Here is a 21,643-nt window from a genome sequence, read left to right as displayed (position 1 = left end):
ATCACGAGTTGCTGCTCATCAAACTAACTGCATATGGATTCAGAACTGCAGCTGTTAACTGGATAAAAAGCTATCTATGTAATGTGTGTTGTGTTTAAACTGGCCACCGTAAATGTCCAAACCCCCCCACCCCCTCCTAATGTACAGTCTCCTCCCCACCGTATGTATATTTCTCTCCCACCCACCCACCCCCTCCTAATGTACAGTCTCCTCCCCATCATATTATGTATTATACTCTGTCAGGATCTATGGGTGATAAATGTCACTATGAATTGAAAATGGGGGACCCTGATGTAAACAAGACAAACGTCTTTCTCTGGTCTGCATCGAGCCGTACTGTATTGTACCCATTCTGCAATCTGCTAAATAAAGTTTTCATTCATTCATCCATTCATTCATTGTTTCTAAATCGGATTTAAAATTGAGCTTGTAAAAATGAATTGGCTCCGCCCACCACCTGCACACACTTCCGTGTCAAAATACAAATGGTTTTGTCCCCTCTTTGGTTCTGCACTGTGTTCAACGTGAGCTAGCTTTCATTTTATATTGGGCTTACTATTATTCATTGTGGTGGCAATCGAATAACGTTACCATCAGGTGAGTGATACATAATCTGCTAACCACTAGCTAGCTAAAATAATAACAAAGCCATGGCAAACATTATGAATGGCAAGCTAAATCAGTTTACTAACGTTAGCTTCGCTGGCTAACACCAGCTAATGTGCGTTAGCAAAGCTAATTTAAATTGTAAACTAACTAATATTAGCGTGATCTAAGGTGATTGAATATAAGACAATATAGCTTGCCAGGTAGCATTTCAGTTAATAACCCGAAAGACCACAGCACTAACGTTAGCTAACATGTATATATTGAAGTAACATGGGATTGAGAAAGTGTGGAATAAGAATGTAAGACTAATCCACAGTATATGCATTGCATAAACTAACCCTGGGTTCTCAAACAATCAGGATCCAAAATGAATCGCAGACCTTTACCTTGCATCTGTCGGGTACTCATGATGATGAGTATGTCCAATGTACAGTTAGTTTCTACGTCAAATGTATACTCTCTTTTCTGGACTCTTTTCGTATCACAAACAGTACTCTATTTGCAAATCTGGTATGTCATAAATGTATAGATGTAGCAGTACTCTCTATCTGTATGTCATGTATGTCATATATGTTATGATGAATTGAAAATGGGGGACCCTGATGTAAACAAGACGAAAGTCTTTCTCTGGTCTGCATCACCTTAACAATTGTATGTATCTGTACTGTACTGTACCCATTCTGCAATCTGTTAATAAAGTTTTCAATCAATTCAATCAATGAAAGCAGTAACGTGTTTGAATGAGCCTGGGAGGTTGGGTCCATTTCCGATTTCCGACCATGAAGTTACATTAGACTTGTCTCCCTGCGTGCGCCTTTGAGAAGGTCACTAATGGAAGGTATTTTTTCCCAAGTGATTGATTGATTGATTGAAAATTGTATTAACAGATTGCAGAATGGGTACAATACATTGTACAGCTCAATACACACAATTGTTAAGGGGATGCAGACCAGAGAAAGACTTTCGTCTTGTTTACATCAGGGTCCCCCATTTTCAATTCATCATAACATACATGACATACAGATAGACAGTACTGCTACATCTATACATTTATGACATACCAGATTTACAAATACAGTACTGTTTGTGATACAAAAAGAGTAAAAACATTGGAGGTGGTTGGGTGGGATGGGTAGGGGGGGGGGGGTAACTGTACATTGGATTATCGACAACCTTACTAGGTCCAAGAAGAGGGTCTCGTGTATTACTGGGTTAGGACATTTACTGTACATTGGAGTTAGGGTATTTACAGGGGCCAGTTTCGAATTGCATCTTGGTAACCTTCTATGCGTTAGCCCCGTTACCGACACAGTGATAAATAGGCCACCATGGCTGCAATGGAAACATATGCTAATCTTATTGAATAATTGTTGGAAGCTGGTATTAAGACCCATACAGAGAGTTCAGTCAAGTCGCAGCCAGATGGGTGTCCAGCAATGCTCTGCCATTAGTGTGAGAAGTTTCTGTATCCAACACAACCTCAGGCTCAAACAGACACATTTTGGGAGGCAGGTGCTCAACCAAAAAGAAAGTGAGTAATCTAAGGTGATCAAACACGAGACAATATAGCTTGCCAGATAGCTTTTCAGTTCATAAACTGCAATATCACAGCACTTACATTAGCTAACATGTTTGATAATTATGGAAGTAACATTATGGGATCGAGAAAGTGTGGAATAATAGTGTAAGACTAATCCACAACATGCATTGCATATACACTAACCCTGGGTTCTCAAACAATCAGGATCGAAAATTTATCGCAGACCTTTACCTTGCATCTGTCAGGTAGTACTGTGTTTCAATGAGCCTGGGTCCCATGGTGTGAGGCAAAATCGCTATTTTGGGTCCTGGAGTGAAAAAAGAGAACTACACCAGGACGAGTACTAATTCATGTCAAACTAGCCCCTTCTAGCATTGCTTGGTGTTTCAAGTGTTCATGTCCATATAGTGTTAAAACCCTCAATTATCCACCTCTTAATTCGAGAAGGCTGCAGAGCCGCAGAGCGGCGCTCTCAGGTCCGGCGCTCTCAGGACCGGCGCTCTGAGGACCGCTCAGCAGCGCCACCCACCCAATGGCTGAATTGGAGTATTGCACTGTGCGGGCGCGCCGCGCTGTGAGCTGTATGAGTAAATTAACTATACTTTTGCTCACACAATATCTTGAATGAATGAGTTTATTTATTTCGAACATAAATTGAAAATAAATAATAATAAAAAAACAAGTAATAAACAGATTAAAAAACAAACAAGCAGGAGTAGGATGAAGTGTAAACGTATATAGTCCTACCCCTTCACACTCTATTATCTTATGCAACTCATATTCACTCCACAAACTGAAATATACATACATTGTTGAATGAACAGCCTGTTTCTTGAAGTTAGACTCTCCTCTAAATTGTAACTCTCCTCTCGATTGATTGATTGATTGATTGATTGAAAACTTTATTAACAGATTGCAGAATGGGTACAGTACAGACAGTACAGCTCAATACACACAATTGTTAAAGGGGAACTCCAACATTTTGGGAAATTAGCTTATTTAACATCTTCCCTGGAGTTAGACAAGAAGATACACACCTTTTTTGTCTCTGTGCGTGCATTTTAGCTTTGGGAATAGACGCTCCGTTAGCATAGTTTAGCTTCATCACTGGAAGTGAGGCAGGACAGTAGCCTTACAGTGCCTTACAGTGTATTGCAAGGTCTGACATTGACCAAATTCGATATGCATGACCTTGGTGGGCTCTAGGTCAACTCCTGAAAAGGGGGTCAATGTCAGACCTTGCAATCAAAAGTTAGGGGGCGCACTGAAATTATGGCAAGGGTTATTAGCCCCCTAACTTTTGATTGCAAAGTCTGACATTGACCCCCTTTTCAGGAGTTGACCTAGAGCCCACCAAGGTCATGCATATCAAGTTTGGTCAATGTCAGACCTTGCAATACACTGTAAGGCACTGTAAGGCTACTGTCCTGCCTCACTTCCAGTGATGAAGCTAAGCTATGCTAACGGAGCGTCTATTCCCAAAGCTAAAATGCACGCACAGAGACAAAAAAGGTATGTATCTTCTTGTCTAACTCCAGGGAAGATGTTAAATAAGCTAATTTCCCAAAATGTTGGAGTTCCCCTTTAAGGGGATGCAGACCAGAGAAAGACTTTCGTCTTGTTTACATCAGGGTCCCCCATTTTCAATTCATCATAACATATATGACATACACGAGTACACGACATACAGATAGACAGTACTGCTACATCTATACATTTATGACATACCAGATTTGCAAATACAGTACTGTTTGTGATATAAAAAGAGTCTAAAAATCACAGAATTTTTTGGATGTTACCCGGGAGTGAATTGTTTCGTGCTTTAAAACATGATTTGTGCAGTCTTAAATTCAGCCAGGTCCCCGAGTTTCATGGCATGTGATTTAAAAAATAGTGTGTTTGTGTCTTCCAGATATCCTACTTTATTGATAATCAAATCGAAATAAAATGTATTTGTAAGGCCCGACAACACACGTTAATGTCCCCATGGGCCGGACACGTCTTTTTTTTTTTTTTTTTTATCCACTTTTTCTCCCATTTTCTATTTTTCTCCCATCCCAATTTCGTATCATCCAATTCAACCCTATCCTGTCTCGAACGCTGTTTCTTGCCTCCCACAAGCCGGCTGCAATGTGGACTAAGCCATACATTCCACGAGTCCCCTCTGATACTCGAGGTAGCAGCCGTCGCATCTTTTCACCTGCGCAGCGCGATCTTTCAGCGTCAGGGGTCTGCGCTTTGGAGGGACGCCGCCCCCGTCGCTTCTTGATTCTACTGCGCAGGCGCACCAACCGACCTGTAGGAGTCGCTGTCCACAACGTCCGATCCCCACCCATCAGTTTCCCTCCCCCTAATACTGCCAATTGTATTAGTGCGGACGACCAGCTAAACTGAAAGCAATGTGGAGCGCTGGGTTCGAACCCAGCCTCTCCAGCATTGGAGGTGAGTGCCTTGCCCACTGCACCACCTAGCCGCCCCGGACACATCTTCTTTAAACAAGTCAAGAAGAAACATCACAATAAGTCAAGAACAAAACAATAGAACACCATAAAGTCCACATTTTTTAAAATAAATGCAAAATAAATAAATGCAACACTCCCAGACTTCCACGTGAAGGTAAGGAAAAACTCACTAAAACCTAGCAATAGGAAGAAATGCACCACAGGCAATGTGGAGGAGAGAAACCTTAGAAGGGCCATTCAATCCTAATTGCTCTTTTTTGTAGTGTGCATAATGGTTTTACTTTTATAAGTGTTACCCCAAATCTCCACACACAGTAGTTCAGAATGGTATACTAGTGAGCAATATAGAATGTACAGTGATTTATCCCTGCAGATGAATGTAACCTTCTGAGTCTTGGCAAATAACACCTCCATGCAGTCTTTGAATGCTTCAATTCAATGCTGGAATCTGGAGCTCTGTGTATACACAACTGACAATCACGTTTCTCAGATCTCTACTGAGATACAATCCATCAAGTTGTCAATGGTAGTTGACATGCATTCTACAACCTTATATTTGAGCCTATTTTTATATATAGGGCTACACCCCCACCTCTTTTCCCAATCCTGTTAATATAATTGAGTTCATATCCATTCAACTCAAAGTCAACTTTTTTCTCGGAGCTAAACCAAGTTTAGGATATTGCTATGATATTGAAAGATTTATGGAATTGCTCCAAATATTCTTTAATGTTTTGATGGTTGGCATATAAGCTTCTGCTGTTAAAAAACTCAAAAGTATTATTATAATTCTTCTTATAATATTGAAACATAGCAGCAAATAACTCAGTAGTGCAATAATGACGGCATCCTCATGTTATTCAGACTTCATATCAATAAGGTTTATCTTTGTCAACAACACAGGGAAGTTCTACAAACAGGCCAGAGGATGTACACTGTATGAGTAAAATATATACTTTATAGATTTCTCTTTTCTTTTTTGCTCACATAATAATCAGATTGTTTCCCCAAGATGGCGGCGGTCTCGTGACCCAATTCAGTCATTGGGTGGGTGGCGCTAAGATGGCGGCGGTCTCGTGACGGTCTCGTGACCCAATTCAGCCATTGGGTGGGTGGCACTGCTGAGCGGTCCTCAGAGCGCCGGTCCTGAGAGCGCCGCTCTGCGGCTCTGCAGCTGGATACTATTGCTTAATTCCCAGAGGTCTCCTAAAGTTTGTATAATTTCTTGCTTCTACATGTGTAGACTTGAGGTGGCGGGTTCGGCACTGATGGAGCCGTCCACAAAGCCCGGTCCAAACCAGGTGGCAGACGTGGTGTTTGTGATTGAAGGGACGGCAAACCTTGGCCCCTACTTTGAATCTCTCCGAAAACATTATATATTGCCAGCTATTGAGTAAGTGAATACTGAATATTCTTTGATGGGTTCCTCCTTCCTTGAGTCTTGATAGCCTATTAGCCGGTATACTCAATCTCTATCGCATAGTATGAGGTTGGATGGAAATACCATAGACCAGTAAACAAATGCTTCTAATTGCGCGCAATGTAATGTAAAGACATGAAATTACTTTGTTGGCTTTGTTAAGTTTGTTATTACACTGCCTCGTGCTGATGGTGGCGAAGTTGCAAAATTCATTCAATCGTTTGTAAAGTGCAATGTTTATAATCTTTTCCTCAAACTGATCTACGCAATCTGACACATGATTGCATTTCCAGGTGACCTGCCATGCAAAAATGTGGGTTCCTATGGGTTTCCCTAATTGAAGTTACCCACTGGTCACTTAACTTTCGCATGGCCAGTCACCTGCAAATGCTGTCACGTGTCAGATTGCGTAGCTCCATTTGAGGAAAATCCATATGCAAACCAGTGCTGGGATTATAAACATTGCACTTTACAAACAAGCATTTTGTTTTCTGTCCTATGTTACCGTATTTTCACCCAACATCATACTACCGGTATGTGGTTGAGCACAGTAGAGGTTGGGTCTGCCAGCTAGAGTCTTGACTGAATGTCTCGTCTCTATCACAGATACTTCAACGGAGGCCCTCCAGCAGAAACAGACTTTGGTGGAGATGTGAGCTTTGTTTTCTCCTCCTTTTCTTTTCCACAATATTCTTGCTCTTGTACTCTATGTAAAGAGTAAAGTGAAACACTATCGCTCTGTCTGTCTCTGTCTCTCTTGCTCTTCCTGTCTCAAGTATGGAGGGACACAGTATGGCCTGGTGGTGTTCAACACGGTGGACTGCGCTCCAGAGTCGTACGTCCAGTGCCACGCTCCGACCAGCTCCGCCTTCGAGTTCGTGTCCTGGATCGACAGCATACAGTACGTTGGAAACATGGAATTGATCTGAAACTCCACCCTCTCTCTTCTTGATCCTCCAATCACAACTGTTGCTTTGCTCTGACACTTAGTCACAACCTTGTACAGTTGTGATGGAGGGTCAAGAAAAGAGGGCATAGTTTGAGATGGAACAATTAGAGTTACGTTTTGAAATGATATGGAGAAATAGTTGATTCCTACAGACGAAGAACGATACATTTTGAACAGCAAACATGCTTGCAGTCAGATAGGCAATCAATACTGTACCACCGGGGGCACATAATTGTGAGTATACATACTACATAATATGGTTATGAATCACCTGAAAATACACAACATCTCTCCACTGTCTTTAATTGTGAGTACAAAGAACACTCAAGCCTTTAGATAATAACATTTTAACCTCTTACAGGCACCCAGAAAAGTGGCCATTTTCTTTTACTTGAACTTGAGGACTGCATACTATTTTTGCAAAGCTTATCTTTATACTTTATACTTATAGCACATGCATGAGCCTGGTCTCTTTTGAAAGATAACATTCTGAAGTTACTAATGCAAAAAAGGAAAATCACTTTTAGTGCTAATAGAGTAACAGAGGTCTGAACTTGAGTTGAACTTGAACTTGTATACTCACAATTTTCTGTAGTAATTGCAATACCCGCCCCCAAAAAAATAAGATAATAAAATAAAATAGGTATCAGCTGGAAAACATTGTGGGTCCATAGCCTGAAGTCTTATGTAGTACAGGTCCAAATCTTATAAAAATCCGTTCAGAAATGGGTCTTTGGGAGAGATCCAGGTAAACCTTGTGCAATAAAAAAAAAAAAAAAAAAAGCTGCAGAATTCCATTTCCTCGTCCACGGCCATTCATTCGAAATGTAATTCACTTCTGGTTTTCGCTCGTCAACTTTCACCTAGATCCCGTATTCCCACCCTCCCCCGTGGGGTATCATTGGAAAGCTACACTCATTGGCTACAACGCTGCTCAATCATTTCCGCCATCAGCGGATGATTGGCAGTTTTGGAGCGTCGGGAGTCCGGGGTGGTCTTTAATTCGGTAATTTATATGTTGGGCGGAAAATGCAGCCCGAGCCGCTAGACGCTTGCAAAGTGCTGTGACTTTGTGCGTTCCGGCCGTGGGCACGTCGGCTCGAATATGGCCCGTTGCATGTTAAGAGGTAAAACATCACAAAAACTTGCAGTTATGGATAATGTCTGGAGAATCTAAACGATCACTATTTTATTACAGTATTTCTGTTGTGATATCAACTTTTCTTATTATCAATCCAGTTTTTCCCCAATACATTGATTTATTTGTGGTGGTGGCAAATAAGATGACAAATTTCCTCAAACTAATCTCATATATTGTCCTTTTCACTCTCTTGACTATCTCTTTCTTTCTGGCTTGTTGCCACCACAAATCGAGGGCTTGGAGAAAAAGGGGCGTAAGTGACACCTCGGGCGAAAATTTGTTTTATATATCATTTTAAAGCTCTTGATGACCTATCAAATGGTAAAAAGATAAGTTCACTATACATTTAACTTTTTCAAATAAAGGCTGAAAACATAAAGGCTTAAGTGGAAACCTTCAATTGAGTTTGGCGCAAAAAAGGCGTAAGTGCATTGAGCTTGGTGCACAAAAGGCGTAAGTGTAGGTCAAGTGCATTTACGCCTTTAGTGCAATGACAATTCATACAAGAGCTGCACTTCAGCCCTTTAGTGCAGAAAAATTGCGCACTTTAGGCAAAGAAGACAAAAGTACACTGCAGAACAAGTCTTACTGCATATAATTGGAGAATTTGATATACCCACAGATGATGAAGTGAAAAACATTATTCTGATGGTGAGGAAATGGCTGTATAATGGCAACATTGAGTATTAAATGATAAATCTGAAAACAAATATTGACCAAATGCATAATTTTCGCATGCTGATTGTTATCTATCTAGATAGCACTAGCTTCTAACTAAACAGCTATCAATATTTTGTTTACCATACAAGCTAGCTGTCTAGTTAGCTTGCGCTAGCTCACTCTAATTAGCTCGCTAGCTAGTTCCAGTATCACATATTTTTTGAATGTCACTTACACCTTAAGAACAAAGAAAAAGTAATAAAATGTTGGCGCAAAAAAGGCGTAAGTGACGTTTTGGCTCAAATGTAATATATATATATAAAATAAATTATATATATTTGTTTACCGGTATATGAATTCCTTTTAGCCTAATCTCTAAAAGTGTAGATGGCTCAAATATGTTGTTGTTAATGAAATAATTACAATCAATGAAAGGTTTGTTTTTGCTCTCCTGTAAAATTCTGAAAATGTCACTTACAAGGTCAACTTTATTTTATTTTACTTACGCCCCTTTTGCGCCAAGCCCTCGAAATATAACCTGTAAGAAACACTGCAATAGGAAAAGCATTTTAAAGATCCGGTACAATGACCTTAATTCAGTAACACAATTCTTATTGTGGAATATTAATGTCAGGAGTGTAATTCTTCCAGCTTCAGATGTATAATTCTTTTTTGATGCACCCTCTCTGAGAACGACCAACTCTCAGTAGGTTGAGGGGGTGTGAATTTAGTTTTATTTGCATACAAAAACTATATGAACATAAATATGGTTATATTTGCATTTAAAACCAGTTTAAGATTAATAAGAGCTTTTTGGAGGGCATTAAATGAAAGCTGCAGGTTCTTCATGGCACGCATATAGATGGATCTGAGAACCTTTCAATGAGGAGACAATATCACTTACATGTAGGTAAAGGGGACTGGACCTAAAATTGAACCCTGCAGAACACCCTTTGTTACTGAATCTGCACAAACTTCGATTTGTGGAATTTCTGGACTTCACGCACTGACATCCTTCAAACAAATAATCCTGAAACCAGTTGCATGCCTTTCTACCTATATCAATATTACATAATTTTTGGAGCAAATAATGATCAACTATGGTATGTCAACGCTTTTGATAGATTCACAAAAAGGGCAGCACAGTGCTTATCATCTAATACAGATATAATGTAATTTGTAACTAATGTAACAATAGTTCTGTGATTAACTCTAAATACAGATTGGTGTGGACCTAAGGCTGAGTGAGTTGAGAGAAAGGTTTGAGTTGAACATAACATTAGCTAGCTGACAATTACACTTTTAAATGGACAAACATCATATCGAAACTCAAAATCAGAAAATCTTTAACTTTTTTGAGAAAACAAAAGAAAAATGTGTTTCTTGCAGAATGATATTTTTTCAAGGATATCCAATACAATACACTGCTTTTGGAAAATATCTTGCAGACGGACTGAATAGGTGCAGATAGGAGGTTTCTCATCATCCAAAGTGAAATCATAAATTTTGCAGATAGAAGGTTTTGCGTTTCAGCCATCGATATGTGTAATTCCAAAATGATTTGTCTCTTGCCATTGACTATCTAAATTGACCTATCTCAAACCCTGTCCTCTTTATTGATCTTCCAATCACGGGAAGCAACAGCTGTTAATGGAGGATCAAGAAAAGAGGGCGAGGTTTGAGATGGGTCAATAGGGTCCCACGGTGGTCCAGCGGAAGGGGAGGGATATGGCCTCTCTATTGTAACTAGTTTCATTACTTGTTTTAGGACTAGTTAGTCGATATCCTTTACAACAACTGACAACTGACTGATGGGCCAATCAGGGTAACCTGAGTAGATTATGCAATCTCTTCAGGGAAGCAGATTGGGTATCTGACGCGGTTTGATTCTTTTGATATCCAGGGGGATAGAGATCAAAGGGCTTTTTTAGTCATACTTTTTTGTAATGTTACATCAACATACCTTCTGTAAAAGTAAAACACAATTTTCATTGCACTGAATCTTTGAATCATTAAAAACGTGACCTTGTTTGTCGACGCAGGTTCATGGGAGGTGGAGCGGAGAGCTGCAGCCTCATCGCAGAGGGGCTCTCGGTGGCCCTGCAGCTCTTTGATGACTTTAAGAAGATGAGGGAGCAAATGTACGTCAAGTGCACGACCACACACTGACCCAGTCGTACAACAACCACATTTTGAAAGCGGCCCCAGTGTCCAGTAAAGCAGCGGTGCAATTGTTATTAACCTTTGACCCCTAAAGACAGAGGGATGCACCCCCCACCCCCCCCCCCCCCTACCCCCCGACTTCAAATATTGATTATTTTACAAGGAAAAAGCATCTAAACCAAATGATAATGTATTTTGTATACATTTTCACTAGGGACGGGCATTGATAGAATATTTCAAGCATCTGTGATGTAACCTTCGGAATGAATGCTTTACATTCGCCTGCTACGCTAGCGTTAGCTGTTAGCAATTCTCGAAGACACTCTGATGTCACGAGACCGCCGCCATCTTGGTATAGGGGGACCATACGGATTCCTACCATCAAATCCATGCGTTGAGCTCCGTTTTTATTACATGTTTTATCACATTCTTGTTCATTTCATAACATTTTCATACGATTTGTTTTGAAAATATTGAGGCCAACATGGCATTTCACTATTTCGAAAGCCTTTCTGGTGATTCTAAGGCGAGATATGGGTCAAATAAGCTCCCCCTGATTACCACGACCACAACATCAGAGCGAGTTAGCCGAATGTTAGCCACCAGCCACTTTTTCCTCCGTAATGGTATAAAACTTGCGATTTGGATTTCTGTTTTTGTCATTAGTACAACGCGTAACACAGCAGCTCTTTGGCATTGTGAAGGACTGAAGAAAATTCCGCTTGATTGTCTTTAATTTGCCGCTTTAAGATCCGTTTCTCCACTAAATGAAGTGTACACAATGTACCAGGCGGGGCAGTTTCCCCCTACGCTGCAGTTGCGTAGCAACAACAGACAGGAAGTTGACTTCGAGAATGACCGCTTTGCATCCATTTACCATTTATTCACCATTTACCTACTTCCAGAGGTCAAACGCACAAGGTGTGTGTCCTTCTCTGTAACTCTCCACCCTACTTGCTGCCTGCGGTGGAGAGTGTCAGCTACACTGGCTGCACGGCCGACGGCCTGGTCAAGATCATCAGAGATGTGAGTCGCCTCAACCCATTTAGACCTAAAAAAGGCCTGCTATTAATGCATTATATAGCCTGCATATACACACACAAATGTGTTTCCCGGTTTCAATGGGTTAACAACACTGTATAGTTCTTCTCATATACAGTAGCAACTTGTCTCAAGAGTCGTGTGTGTGTGTTCCTTTTTAGAAAGGGATTAATTTCTCTGTGGTGGCACCACGGAAACTACCAGCTCTGAGGGCTCTGTATGAGAGGGCTTCACCGGTGGGTGGACCAGGGGAACCTCATCCAGACTACAGCCAAGACCCCTTCCATATGGTCCTGGTCAGGGGCATCGCACTTCCTGGTGAGGAGATTGGGATGTTGTAATCACTGATGTGTGTCTGTGCCTGTCTGCCCATAACCACTATAACTTGTGAAATCTGTATTCGATTGGGCTCACACTAGGTAAATGGATTGAAAAGCCAAGGTCTCCCCCACACAGTATGATGTTATCCGTCCTGATCTACCCCACAATGCAAAGAGTTTGCCGTCTGCTTGAGCTGGCGCTAACATTTGCTAAAAAAAAAAATTAACTACTGGTCGGCTACCAAATGTTGCTAAACTATCTTTGTTTAACATTAACTTGTGTTAGCTGTAGCGTTTCTTAACTGACATAGCAGCTCTAATGTTTAGTAGCAAATCTTGGAACACTTTGCATTGTGGGATAGATAGACAATTCATGATGACACTGAACATGGGGGGCACCCATACTTAACACAGTCCCTTCAGTGGAGGACATGGGTGGAACAAACTGTTGGCTTGACCTTGATGCCGGGTGTTGACAATGGGCAGTCCTCCTTGGCAGTTTTTCTCAAGCGTAAAGAAAAACGCGGCGCCTTTGTCATAGACATTCTCTTATTCCACCTAAATAGTCCAATTCAATCAATGGCTGACGTATTACAGTAGGTTGCCATATACTGTCCAGAGAGGTCTTAGACACGGGTAAGTGACCTGGGATCCCTCGCACGGGGCGGGGGTAAATTGTAGTGAGATATTGGTCCAAATATGAACAATATCCAAATAAATGGCTGTCATTCACAGAAAAAAAGTGTGTATTTGCACCAAATTTCACATGGAGGTTCAAAACACCTAAATAGAACTTTCCAAGTTGAAAAAAACAATAATCCCCTGGTAAACTATGGAGTTATTCAACAAAACAATAGTGACTTTACACTGCACCAGACATAAAGGCTAGGTTCCCCTGAATCATAAAAGATACAACACTTGATACTGACTCAAAGAATACGCTCAGAACTGGCAAAAATATAACACTGTGTCCAGGCAAACCATTGTCTATGTCGGCTTTAGAGGGTAAAAGATAAACATTTTACATAGACTTTCCTTTTCTCTGTTGTTCCATAATGATAAAATACCACTAGGGGTTGAAGGACGTATTTGACATAGAGGGTTAAGAAACCTTTTAACCGCAATGCCAGATTCATCCACTAGGGGTGGGGGAAATCCATACAGAAATATTATCACAATATTTTACATCGATACAGTGACGGCAAGTATGGATAAAAAAAATACAATCCCGTTGTACTGCAATAAAAATTATTGACATGAGGTGAACAGACTGAAAACATTACTGTATGAACTTACTTTACTGTATGAAGCACAATCTCAGGGGGCTCATACAGAACCAAGCATTTCATTATATACAAGCATGTACATTATATGTGACAAATAAAACAAAACTTGAACTTATATTATTAGATAAAACATGATGTATATATATTTGTATTGCAGATGTTAACCAAGGTTTTCGTTGATGACATAATTTGCAGTTGGAAAAAATATTGTGATATTACAATATCGTGACTCGAGTATCATGCTAGTATCGTTGAGGTCCATCTCTGGTCATTCCCACCCCTACCATCCACACACCTTCCACAATGTCCTTCCGGGCACCTATAAAGAGCTAATACACTTGAAATAACATGGCAACTGGGATGTCAGGATTGTCCATCCATTAACTTTCATTGGGGAACGTCTTGTCTTCAGTTTCCTCCGGTGGAGGACCAGGGCCCCTCAAGCCTGTCCTGCCCCCTCAGCCTCTGCCTGTCAGCCAGCCTCTTGGGGTGGGGCCGCAGGCCCTTCCACCAATCAGTGCAGGCCATCCTTATCAGGTAATGACTTTAAGCAACATTGTTACATTGTAAGAGTAAAGAGTGCCAGGGCTTGACGCTAACTTTTATTTCTTCCCAAGGAGTACATTCTCCTAAATGAAGAAATGTAGGAGCACACAAAGACATTCAGGAGCAGACAAAGACATTTAGGAGTACAGTGAGACATTTTGATGATTTTTGAATATTTCAAATACAGCTAATACATTTTATAATATTTATTATCATCAACTATCCAGTTCGTTTTTATAGTGCAACGTTTGGCTACTTACAGATCACTGAACGTACAGAGAGGGAGATATTTTGTGTAATCTCGCCCAGAGGACTTCTCCTCTGTGAGCTGCTCCAGGTTTAGTTGAACTGGTCCAGAGGTCTGCTCCTCCGTGAGCTTCTCCAGGGTTAGTTTAACTGGTCCAGAGGTCTGCTCCTCCGTGAGCTTCTCCAGGGTTAGTTGAACTGGTCCAGAGGTCTGCTCCTCCGTGAGCTTCTCCAGGGTTAGTTTAACTGGTCCAGAGGTCTGCTCTGCTGTGTGCTGCTCCAGGTTTAGTTGAACTGGTCCAGAGGTCTGCTCCTCTGTGAGCTTCTCCAGGGTTAGTTTAACTGGTCCAGAGGTCTGCTCCTCCGTGAGCTTCTCCAGGGTTAGTTTAACTGGTTTAACTGGTCCAGAGGTCTGCTCCTCTGTGAGCTTCTCCAGGGTTAGTTTAACTGGTCCAGAGGTCTGCTCTGCTGTGAGCTGCTCCAGGGTTAGTTTAACTAGTTTAACTGGTCCAGAGGACTGCTCTGCTGTGAGCTGCTCCAGGGTTAGTTTAACTAGTTTAACTGGTCCAGAGGTCTGCTCTGCTGTGAGCTGCTCCAGGGTTAGTTTAACTGTTTTAACTGGTCCAGAGGTCTGCTCCACTCTGAGCTATTCCAGAGTTAGTTTAACTATTTTGGGGCTTAGTTAGCAACAGCTAATGTTGTCTGCACCTTGCTGAGACATACCTGTGCCGACTATTGCTGTGACAGACGAGGATCACAATGGAAATAAGTCTCTGACTTTATTGTGTGATAATTCCTCAAATAATGCAATGCATGTGATGGTTGTGGCCCAATTGGGTTTTTTAAATCCTGTGTGTATTTTTAACATCTGTTTAAAATAAATTCATTCATAGTTTGTTTTTACATACAGGGATGGATGCCGAACCATTTTAGACGCATCGGACCCGTTGGCTGTCACTTTTCATCTGCATGTTGGATAACCGTCTTGTCAAATGCCAATCTCCTGGTCGTTTTATTTTTAGATATCCAAAATGATCCCCCAGTACCGATTTTTTAAGGTGCTTTTTTGGCGGATATAAGGCTGGGATGTTAGTTCCTTCTGCTGTTTTGACAGCATGCCTCCTCTCTGTAAACGAATGTGTTGGTGGGAGTGGCGCTCACACATAAACACCTCACAGAGAAACAGTGTGACTCACAGGGCAAAGTCTTAATGCTTAATGAACAGCTAGATATAGATTGTTTCTAAAAAATCAGCTTGGAAACCATGACATTTATTTAAGGTTCTAGCAGTGGCTTGGTAAAAGATTGCGGTAGGTTGTAATGTTTACACACTCTGCTCGTAAATATTCTTTCGCGCTCATATATGTTTAGTCCCAAATGCGAGTGAGAAACACTCCCACGAGCCCCGAAAAGCAAGTGTTTTGTCCTCCTGTAAATAGTTTTGCTCTGCGTTTGTCTCCTTCTCTGCTGTCCTCCTGCCAGAACGCTCCCTCTATGACTGCAGCCCAGGCGGCTGCGCAGATGGCAGTAGAAGCAGCCAACAACCAGAAGAGCCGCTGTGAGTAGCCGTGTTCCTCAGGCCTTTTGTCAACAACACTTTAGATCTGCACCATTACTTGGTGTGTGTGTTCTTCAGTGTGACGTTTTATCCTATGTTTATCTCGCTATATATATATATATATATATATATATATATATATATATATATATTTTTTTTTTTTTTTTTATAAATGGTACCAATATCAGCATTAACTCCAGCCAGAGTCATATTCCTACTAGGCGTGAACATATTCCTACTAGGCCCGTATACATTCCTATTAGGCTTGTACATATTCCTACTAAGCGTGTACATATTCCTACTAGGCACGTATATATTCCTACTAGGCTTGTACATATTCCTATTAGGCTTGTACATATTCCTACTAGGCTTGTACATATTCCTACTAGGCTTTATATATTCCTACTAGGCTTTATATATTCCTACTAGGCTTGTACATATTCCTACTAGGCTTTTATATATTCCTACTAGGCTTGTATATATTCCTACTAGGCTTGTATATATTCCTACTAGGCTGGATTCTACATATTCCTATAGGCTTGTATATATTCCTACTAGGCTGGATTCTACATATTCCTATAGGCTTGTATATATTCCTACTAGGCTGGATTCTACATATTCCTAATAGGCTTGTATATATTCCTACTAGGCCTGTATATATTCCTACTAGGCTTGTTTGTATATATATATATATTCCCTACAAGACTGGCTTGTGCATATTCCTACTAGGCCCATATATATATTCCTACTAGGCTGGATTCTACATATTCCTAATAGGCTTGTACAGATTCCTACTAGGCTAGATTGTATATATTCCTACTAGGCTTGTACAGATTCCTACTAGGCTAGATTATTGTACATATTCCTAATATGCGTGTACACATTCCTACTAGACTTGTACATGTAGTGCACTTGGCAAATGTCTCTCTCTCTCTCTCTCTCTCTCTCTCTCTCTCTCTCTCTCCATCCTGCAGTCCCAGGAATGGTAAATCAAGGTGCCCCGTTCAGTGGCCAGCCAACTCTCCCAACCGTCGCTGGAGTGAAGTTGGCTCCATCTGGTCAGCCCAGCTTGTCAACGGTCACCACGACAACACTCACCCCTGTGATGCCACAGCAACAAGTTCCTCCCAGTCAACAACAACAACAACAACAACAACAACAACAACAACAACAACAACAACAGCAGCAGCAGCAGCAGCAAGGTCCTCCCCCGGGACAGCTCACGCCCAATCAACAGCAACAGGCACCCCCACAACAACAGCCCTCAGCCAATCAGCAGACGCCGCCCTCGGCACAAGTGGGCATCATGGTTAGCATTTCAACACCCAACCCGTGATATTTTTGAACATATCAATATCGCTACATTTATTATTTTTCATTCAAGTACTATACCAGCCTCTCGTCACCAGAGATTGCCCCTGTTTTAAAACGCATGTTGTGTTCATAGGTGTATACGGTGTGTTTTCAGCTGATCTCCGCTTACTTTACCAAATGCCATTCTCACTGCCATTGATGCTGAAAAGTGGTGGGAAAATACTCCATGACACTTGAAAGTTGCCAGGCGTAAGTAACCGGCTCGTAAATTACTTTCACCGACGCTCTCCCACGAGTCCCGCACGGTGAACTCCAGCATTCAGTTGGGTGCGCTTGTTATTAACTCATGGCCGCTCCAGGCTGGCGCGTGGATTCGAGTGGCTTGCGGTAGAGTAATATAGTAATGTTAGCTGACGTACGGGCATAGTGGTTTTCACAAGGGTCAATTACCTATGCCTAGTGACTTTCAAGTATCATGGAGTATATTTCCAACCTTTTTCAACACCAATGACAAGTGTGAAAGGCAGGCTGAGATCTATAACACAGACACTTTATAGACCTATGCACATGAATGTATTAAAGATGGGTATGATCTCTAGTAATGTAAAATGTAAAGTCAAAATTAAACTGGTATTAATCATCATTAATCAGAATATAGCTGTGTTTAACTCCAGTATTTACAAACGTATTACAGTCCCAAATATTTTATTATATTACAGCAAATACATTTAAAGACTCGTATTTACATGGCCTCTAGTGTTTGTCCTTCTACCAAGCTCAGTCAATCAACTATAGAATGAAAAGAAGTCTTCATTCCTTTCTCTTTTCTATTTGCGGTGCTGAGGGTAACCGTTTGTTTCACGTTGGGATCACAGGTCGGGTCTTTCAAGGATGTTCTGATGAGATCACAAGTTTGATCTGGAAATGTGTGACTAAAATGCGTATACACACGACTATACCCATATAACCTACTAGTCCTACTAACTTATGTCTTTTTAAAATGTATCTTGTTTATTTCATTGTCGCAATGTCTTTCTTGATTGACAGTGCACCCTGAGCTCCCACTGTGTGAGAAAGTGTGCTGATGTTGTACAACATGTCTTCCTCTTGTCTCCTGACCAGCCTGGTGTGTCTGGACCACCTGGCAATGTAAATCCAATCGGACAGCAGCCAGGGGTAGCCAATAAGATCGTAGCATGGAGCGGAGTTCTGGAATGGCAAGAGGTAAAACGTACCATTTTGACGTATTTATGTACAGTATGTATGTATGTATGTATGTACTGTATGCATGTATGTACAGTATGAATGTACTGTATGTATGTATGTATACAGTATATATGCTGAGTCTCAACTAGGGCGTGGTCCGGAGGGGGGCGAAATAATTGCAATAAAGAAAGCCATTTGTTGTAATTTCCTGCAACTTAACACATTCTGTGCCACGCAGTTTGCCCATCTTATACCACTCTCTGCCAGTGCTGTAAGCCTATGGAGTCGCTCACCTTCTTTGCAGGGCTATAACTTTTTAAATATTATAGCTATATCGTCATTACTATGGCCCATTCAACATCGGGTATCTATCGTTCCGGATGTGGGAACGTTATATTTTTCCATTCATACATTGTTGTGTTAGTACCGTCGTGAATATAAGTATGTTTTTGACTCATATTACACATAATCGTTTCGTTCCTATACACGCTATATTAAAGAATTCAAATGCATATGCTCGGTATACATTATGCTCCATCATGCGTGAAGGAAAGGGGGGGGGGGGGGGTCGTTTATGATTCCTTGATTGTCAGTAACAGCTTTCCTTAGTACGACATCATACGTTGAGCAGATGGATTGCAATGAAATAAATGGACAATCGAGCTGGAATTAACGTTAGATTCCTCTTACCTGTGGCCGATGCGTCTGGAGAAAAGAAATTCCAATTATTTGATGTTGATCTGCTAGATCCATTTTCTGTTTGTATGACGCAATAAACGCAGAAAGCATATTGATTCTTGCGTCTCGAAAGCGATGAAATGCACTTGAGTGTTTGTTTTGATCAACATAACAAGATATCTCTGCCGGAGGATTTTCCCCGATGCACATAGCGCCACATCCGGTTTAGAGTGGAGTGAAACTCGCCTGAAATCCACCAGGCGGCGGTATTGAGGCGTTGAAATATCAGGCAGGGTCCAGCTGGCTCCCGGAGCCTTCCTGGATGAATTATGAATGCCAATAGCGAATAAAGGAAATAACGATCATAAAAACGAGTAAACTCGTTGTTGGCGTTATTAGATTGGCGGGAAATAACGACTAACTCATTTTTGTCGCAGGATGTGTTAAAAACAATTTCAATAAAAATAACACATTGGTAAGTTCCAAATAAATTATTTATTTAAGTACAGTGTATAAGCTTGCACAATAGTTTACGTTGAACACGAAAACACACACACACACACACACACACACACACACACACACACACACACACACACACACACACACACACACCCTACACACCTACACACCTACACACACACACACACACAAACGGAGGACCAAGCAACCGCGTATTAGACAATGATGCGTCTGTTCCTAAGCTGGCCCCTGCAAAAAAAGAAACTACAAAAACACATGGTGGCGCTGGCGTGTTGTCATAGTGGCGCTGCGACCCTATATTTTTGTTTAGGGAAAGCCCTGTACATATGTAATAAATAAATTGAAATTCTTTATTGGGAAAACCACATTGAGATACAGTATCTCGTTTTCGAGAGGGTCCCAATATTGTAATGCATATGAAATAGATTAACCAGGTGAAATATATATCATAGATTATTGAGACTTATTAAAGATGGAGTGGAAACAGGATAAATAAGGATTTTCAAAAGCAGAGACTATCTCAAACCCTGCCCTCCTTTTTTTGATCCTCCTTGATCCTGCCGCCTCCTCATTTTGTCTGAAGGAAGCAGCCGTTACGATTGGACGCTTGAACACACTCCTCCTACTGAGACCCACCCATCATCATTCCCATTGGTTGATTCAGATTGCCACAGTTCCTTACTCTTCTGTCATTTGTTAGAACCTAATGGTGGGGGCTGTGTCTCTTAGCAGAGAACTGTGTTGCACCCAAATAGTTTCCACACTGATATCATTACACAGTTTCTATACTGAGACCACAAATAGATTCTATTGACCTTTTGAATGTTGATAAAGAAGTCTCACTTCTCCTAGGGCGATCCAGGCCTGAACACACACCCTATCACACAAGCTATTGGCATGATATGTCCATACATGCTATAGTTATTAACTCATTGAGCGCCACGCTCTTTTCCCATCTTTACTCAATGGTGTCAGCGTTATTGACCATTTTAGCGATGTTTGCAGACCCATCGTGTGTTCTGTATTATAGCTATGGAGACAATAGTATGGCTCATTTGACAGGCATTGTTCATAGTCCATCACTGACTAACCGTCCAATCTTTCGCTGTCGACTAAAGACTCACTTCTTCAACCATTATCTGAAATGATAAAAAAAAAAAATCTAACCGTGACTAACCTTACTGTCATGCACTTGTCCTAATAAACTAACCTACACTGTAACACGCAACACTTTGATAAACATTGTTACTCAGCTGATAGAGTTGTACCCTTCTTGCTGTCTTGTCGTACAGAACTTGTAAGTCGCTTTGGATAAAAGCGTCAGCTAAATGTAAATGTAAATGTAACCAGTTAATTTCTACATACTGTAGTTTGTGCACTATTACACGCTAAACATCGCCCCTTTCCGTTTTAACTCAAGCTAAAAACTCTGATCGTTACCAAAAGCATGGTTTAGGTCCGGTAAAATACGACACTGATCGCTACAAAAACATGTTTCAGGTTAGGTAAAATAGACATAGAATATACCTTACCTTAGCCAGAAGGTACTCTAAAAAGAATAATCCCCAGTGATCCCATCGCGATTACTCGTGTATACGGGAAATAGGTTTGAGGCGTTAAAATCTCTGTCCTCTGAAGGGGAGGAGTTTTTGCAGATACTATTTTTTTTCTTTTTTTAAGTGTCCACACACTAAACGTTCCCAGTTCAAAAGGTAGGTGATACTGCCACCTGGCAGGATTTGATCGTCATTGCAATTTTAACGTAGGCAGCGGTGCAAGGGAGATACAGGGAGGTCCACGCAGCTCCTCAGAGGAAAAATATCAAAGGATCAAAACCTGAGTATACTCGGGTTTTGGCGCTCAACGGTTGGCGACGAAAACCCGACTATACTCGGGTTTGGCGCAGAAAGGGTTAAGGCAACCAATACAATGCATCACAAGGTGTCATGTATTATGCATACACCATAAGCTCATTATGAATCCAACCATTTGTTCATCATGAAGCCATCCATTTATAATTT

General features: G+C 41.1%; 1 protein-coding gene across 2 annotated transcripts in view; it reads left to right on the top strand.

Moving 5' to 3' along the window:
* The first annotated feature begins 479 nt into the window (after nucleotides 1-479).
* Nucleotides 480-21,643, top strand: part of med25 (mediator complex subunit 25) — a 38,321-nt gene continuing 17,157 nt past the window's right edge. For both annotated transcript variants that reach the window (XM_084328585.1, XM_084328584.1), the window contains exons 1-11: nucleotides 480-597; nucleotides 5,855-6,004; nucleotides 6,638-6,683; nucleotides 6,808-6,932; nucleotides 10,824-10,922; nucleotides 11,850-11,970; nucleotides 12,147-12,303; nucleotides 14,004-14,128; nucleotides 15,866-15,941; nucleotides 16,916-17,250; nucleotides 18,378-18,479. In XM_084328585.1, coding sequence (XP_084184711.1) covers nucleotides 5,880-6,004; nucleotides 6,638-6,683; nucleotides 6,808-6,932; nucleotides 10,824-10,922; nucleotides 11,850-11,970; nucleotides 12,147-12,303; nucleotides 14,004-14,128; nucleotides 15,866-15,941; nucleotides 16,916-17,250; nucleotides 18,378-18,479 — 1,311 coding nt within the window. In that variant the 5' untranslated portion in view covers nucleotides 480-597; nucleotides 5,855-5,879. The remainder of the gene's footprint in view (nucleotides 598-5,854; nucleotides 6,005-6,637; nucleotides 6,684-6,807; nucleotides 6,933-10,823; nucleotides 10,923-11,849; nucleotides 11,971-12,146; nucleotides 12,304-14,003; nucleotides 14,129-15,865; nucleotides 15,942-16,915; nucleotides 17,251-18,377; nucleotides 18,480-21,643) is intronic.

Source organism: Notolepis coatsorum, assembly GCF_963971535.1.
Source record: "Notolepis coatsorum genome assembly, chromosome: 14".
In the NCBI taxonomy this organism is placed as follows: Eukaryota; Metazoa; Chordata; class Actinopteri; order Aulopiformes; family Paralepididae; genus Notolepis; species Notolepis coatsorum.
The sequence above is the reverse complement of the archived record's forward strand: the minus strand, read 5'-3'. Positions and strand labels throughout refer to the sequence as shown.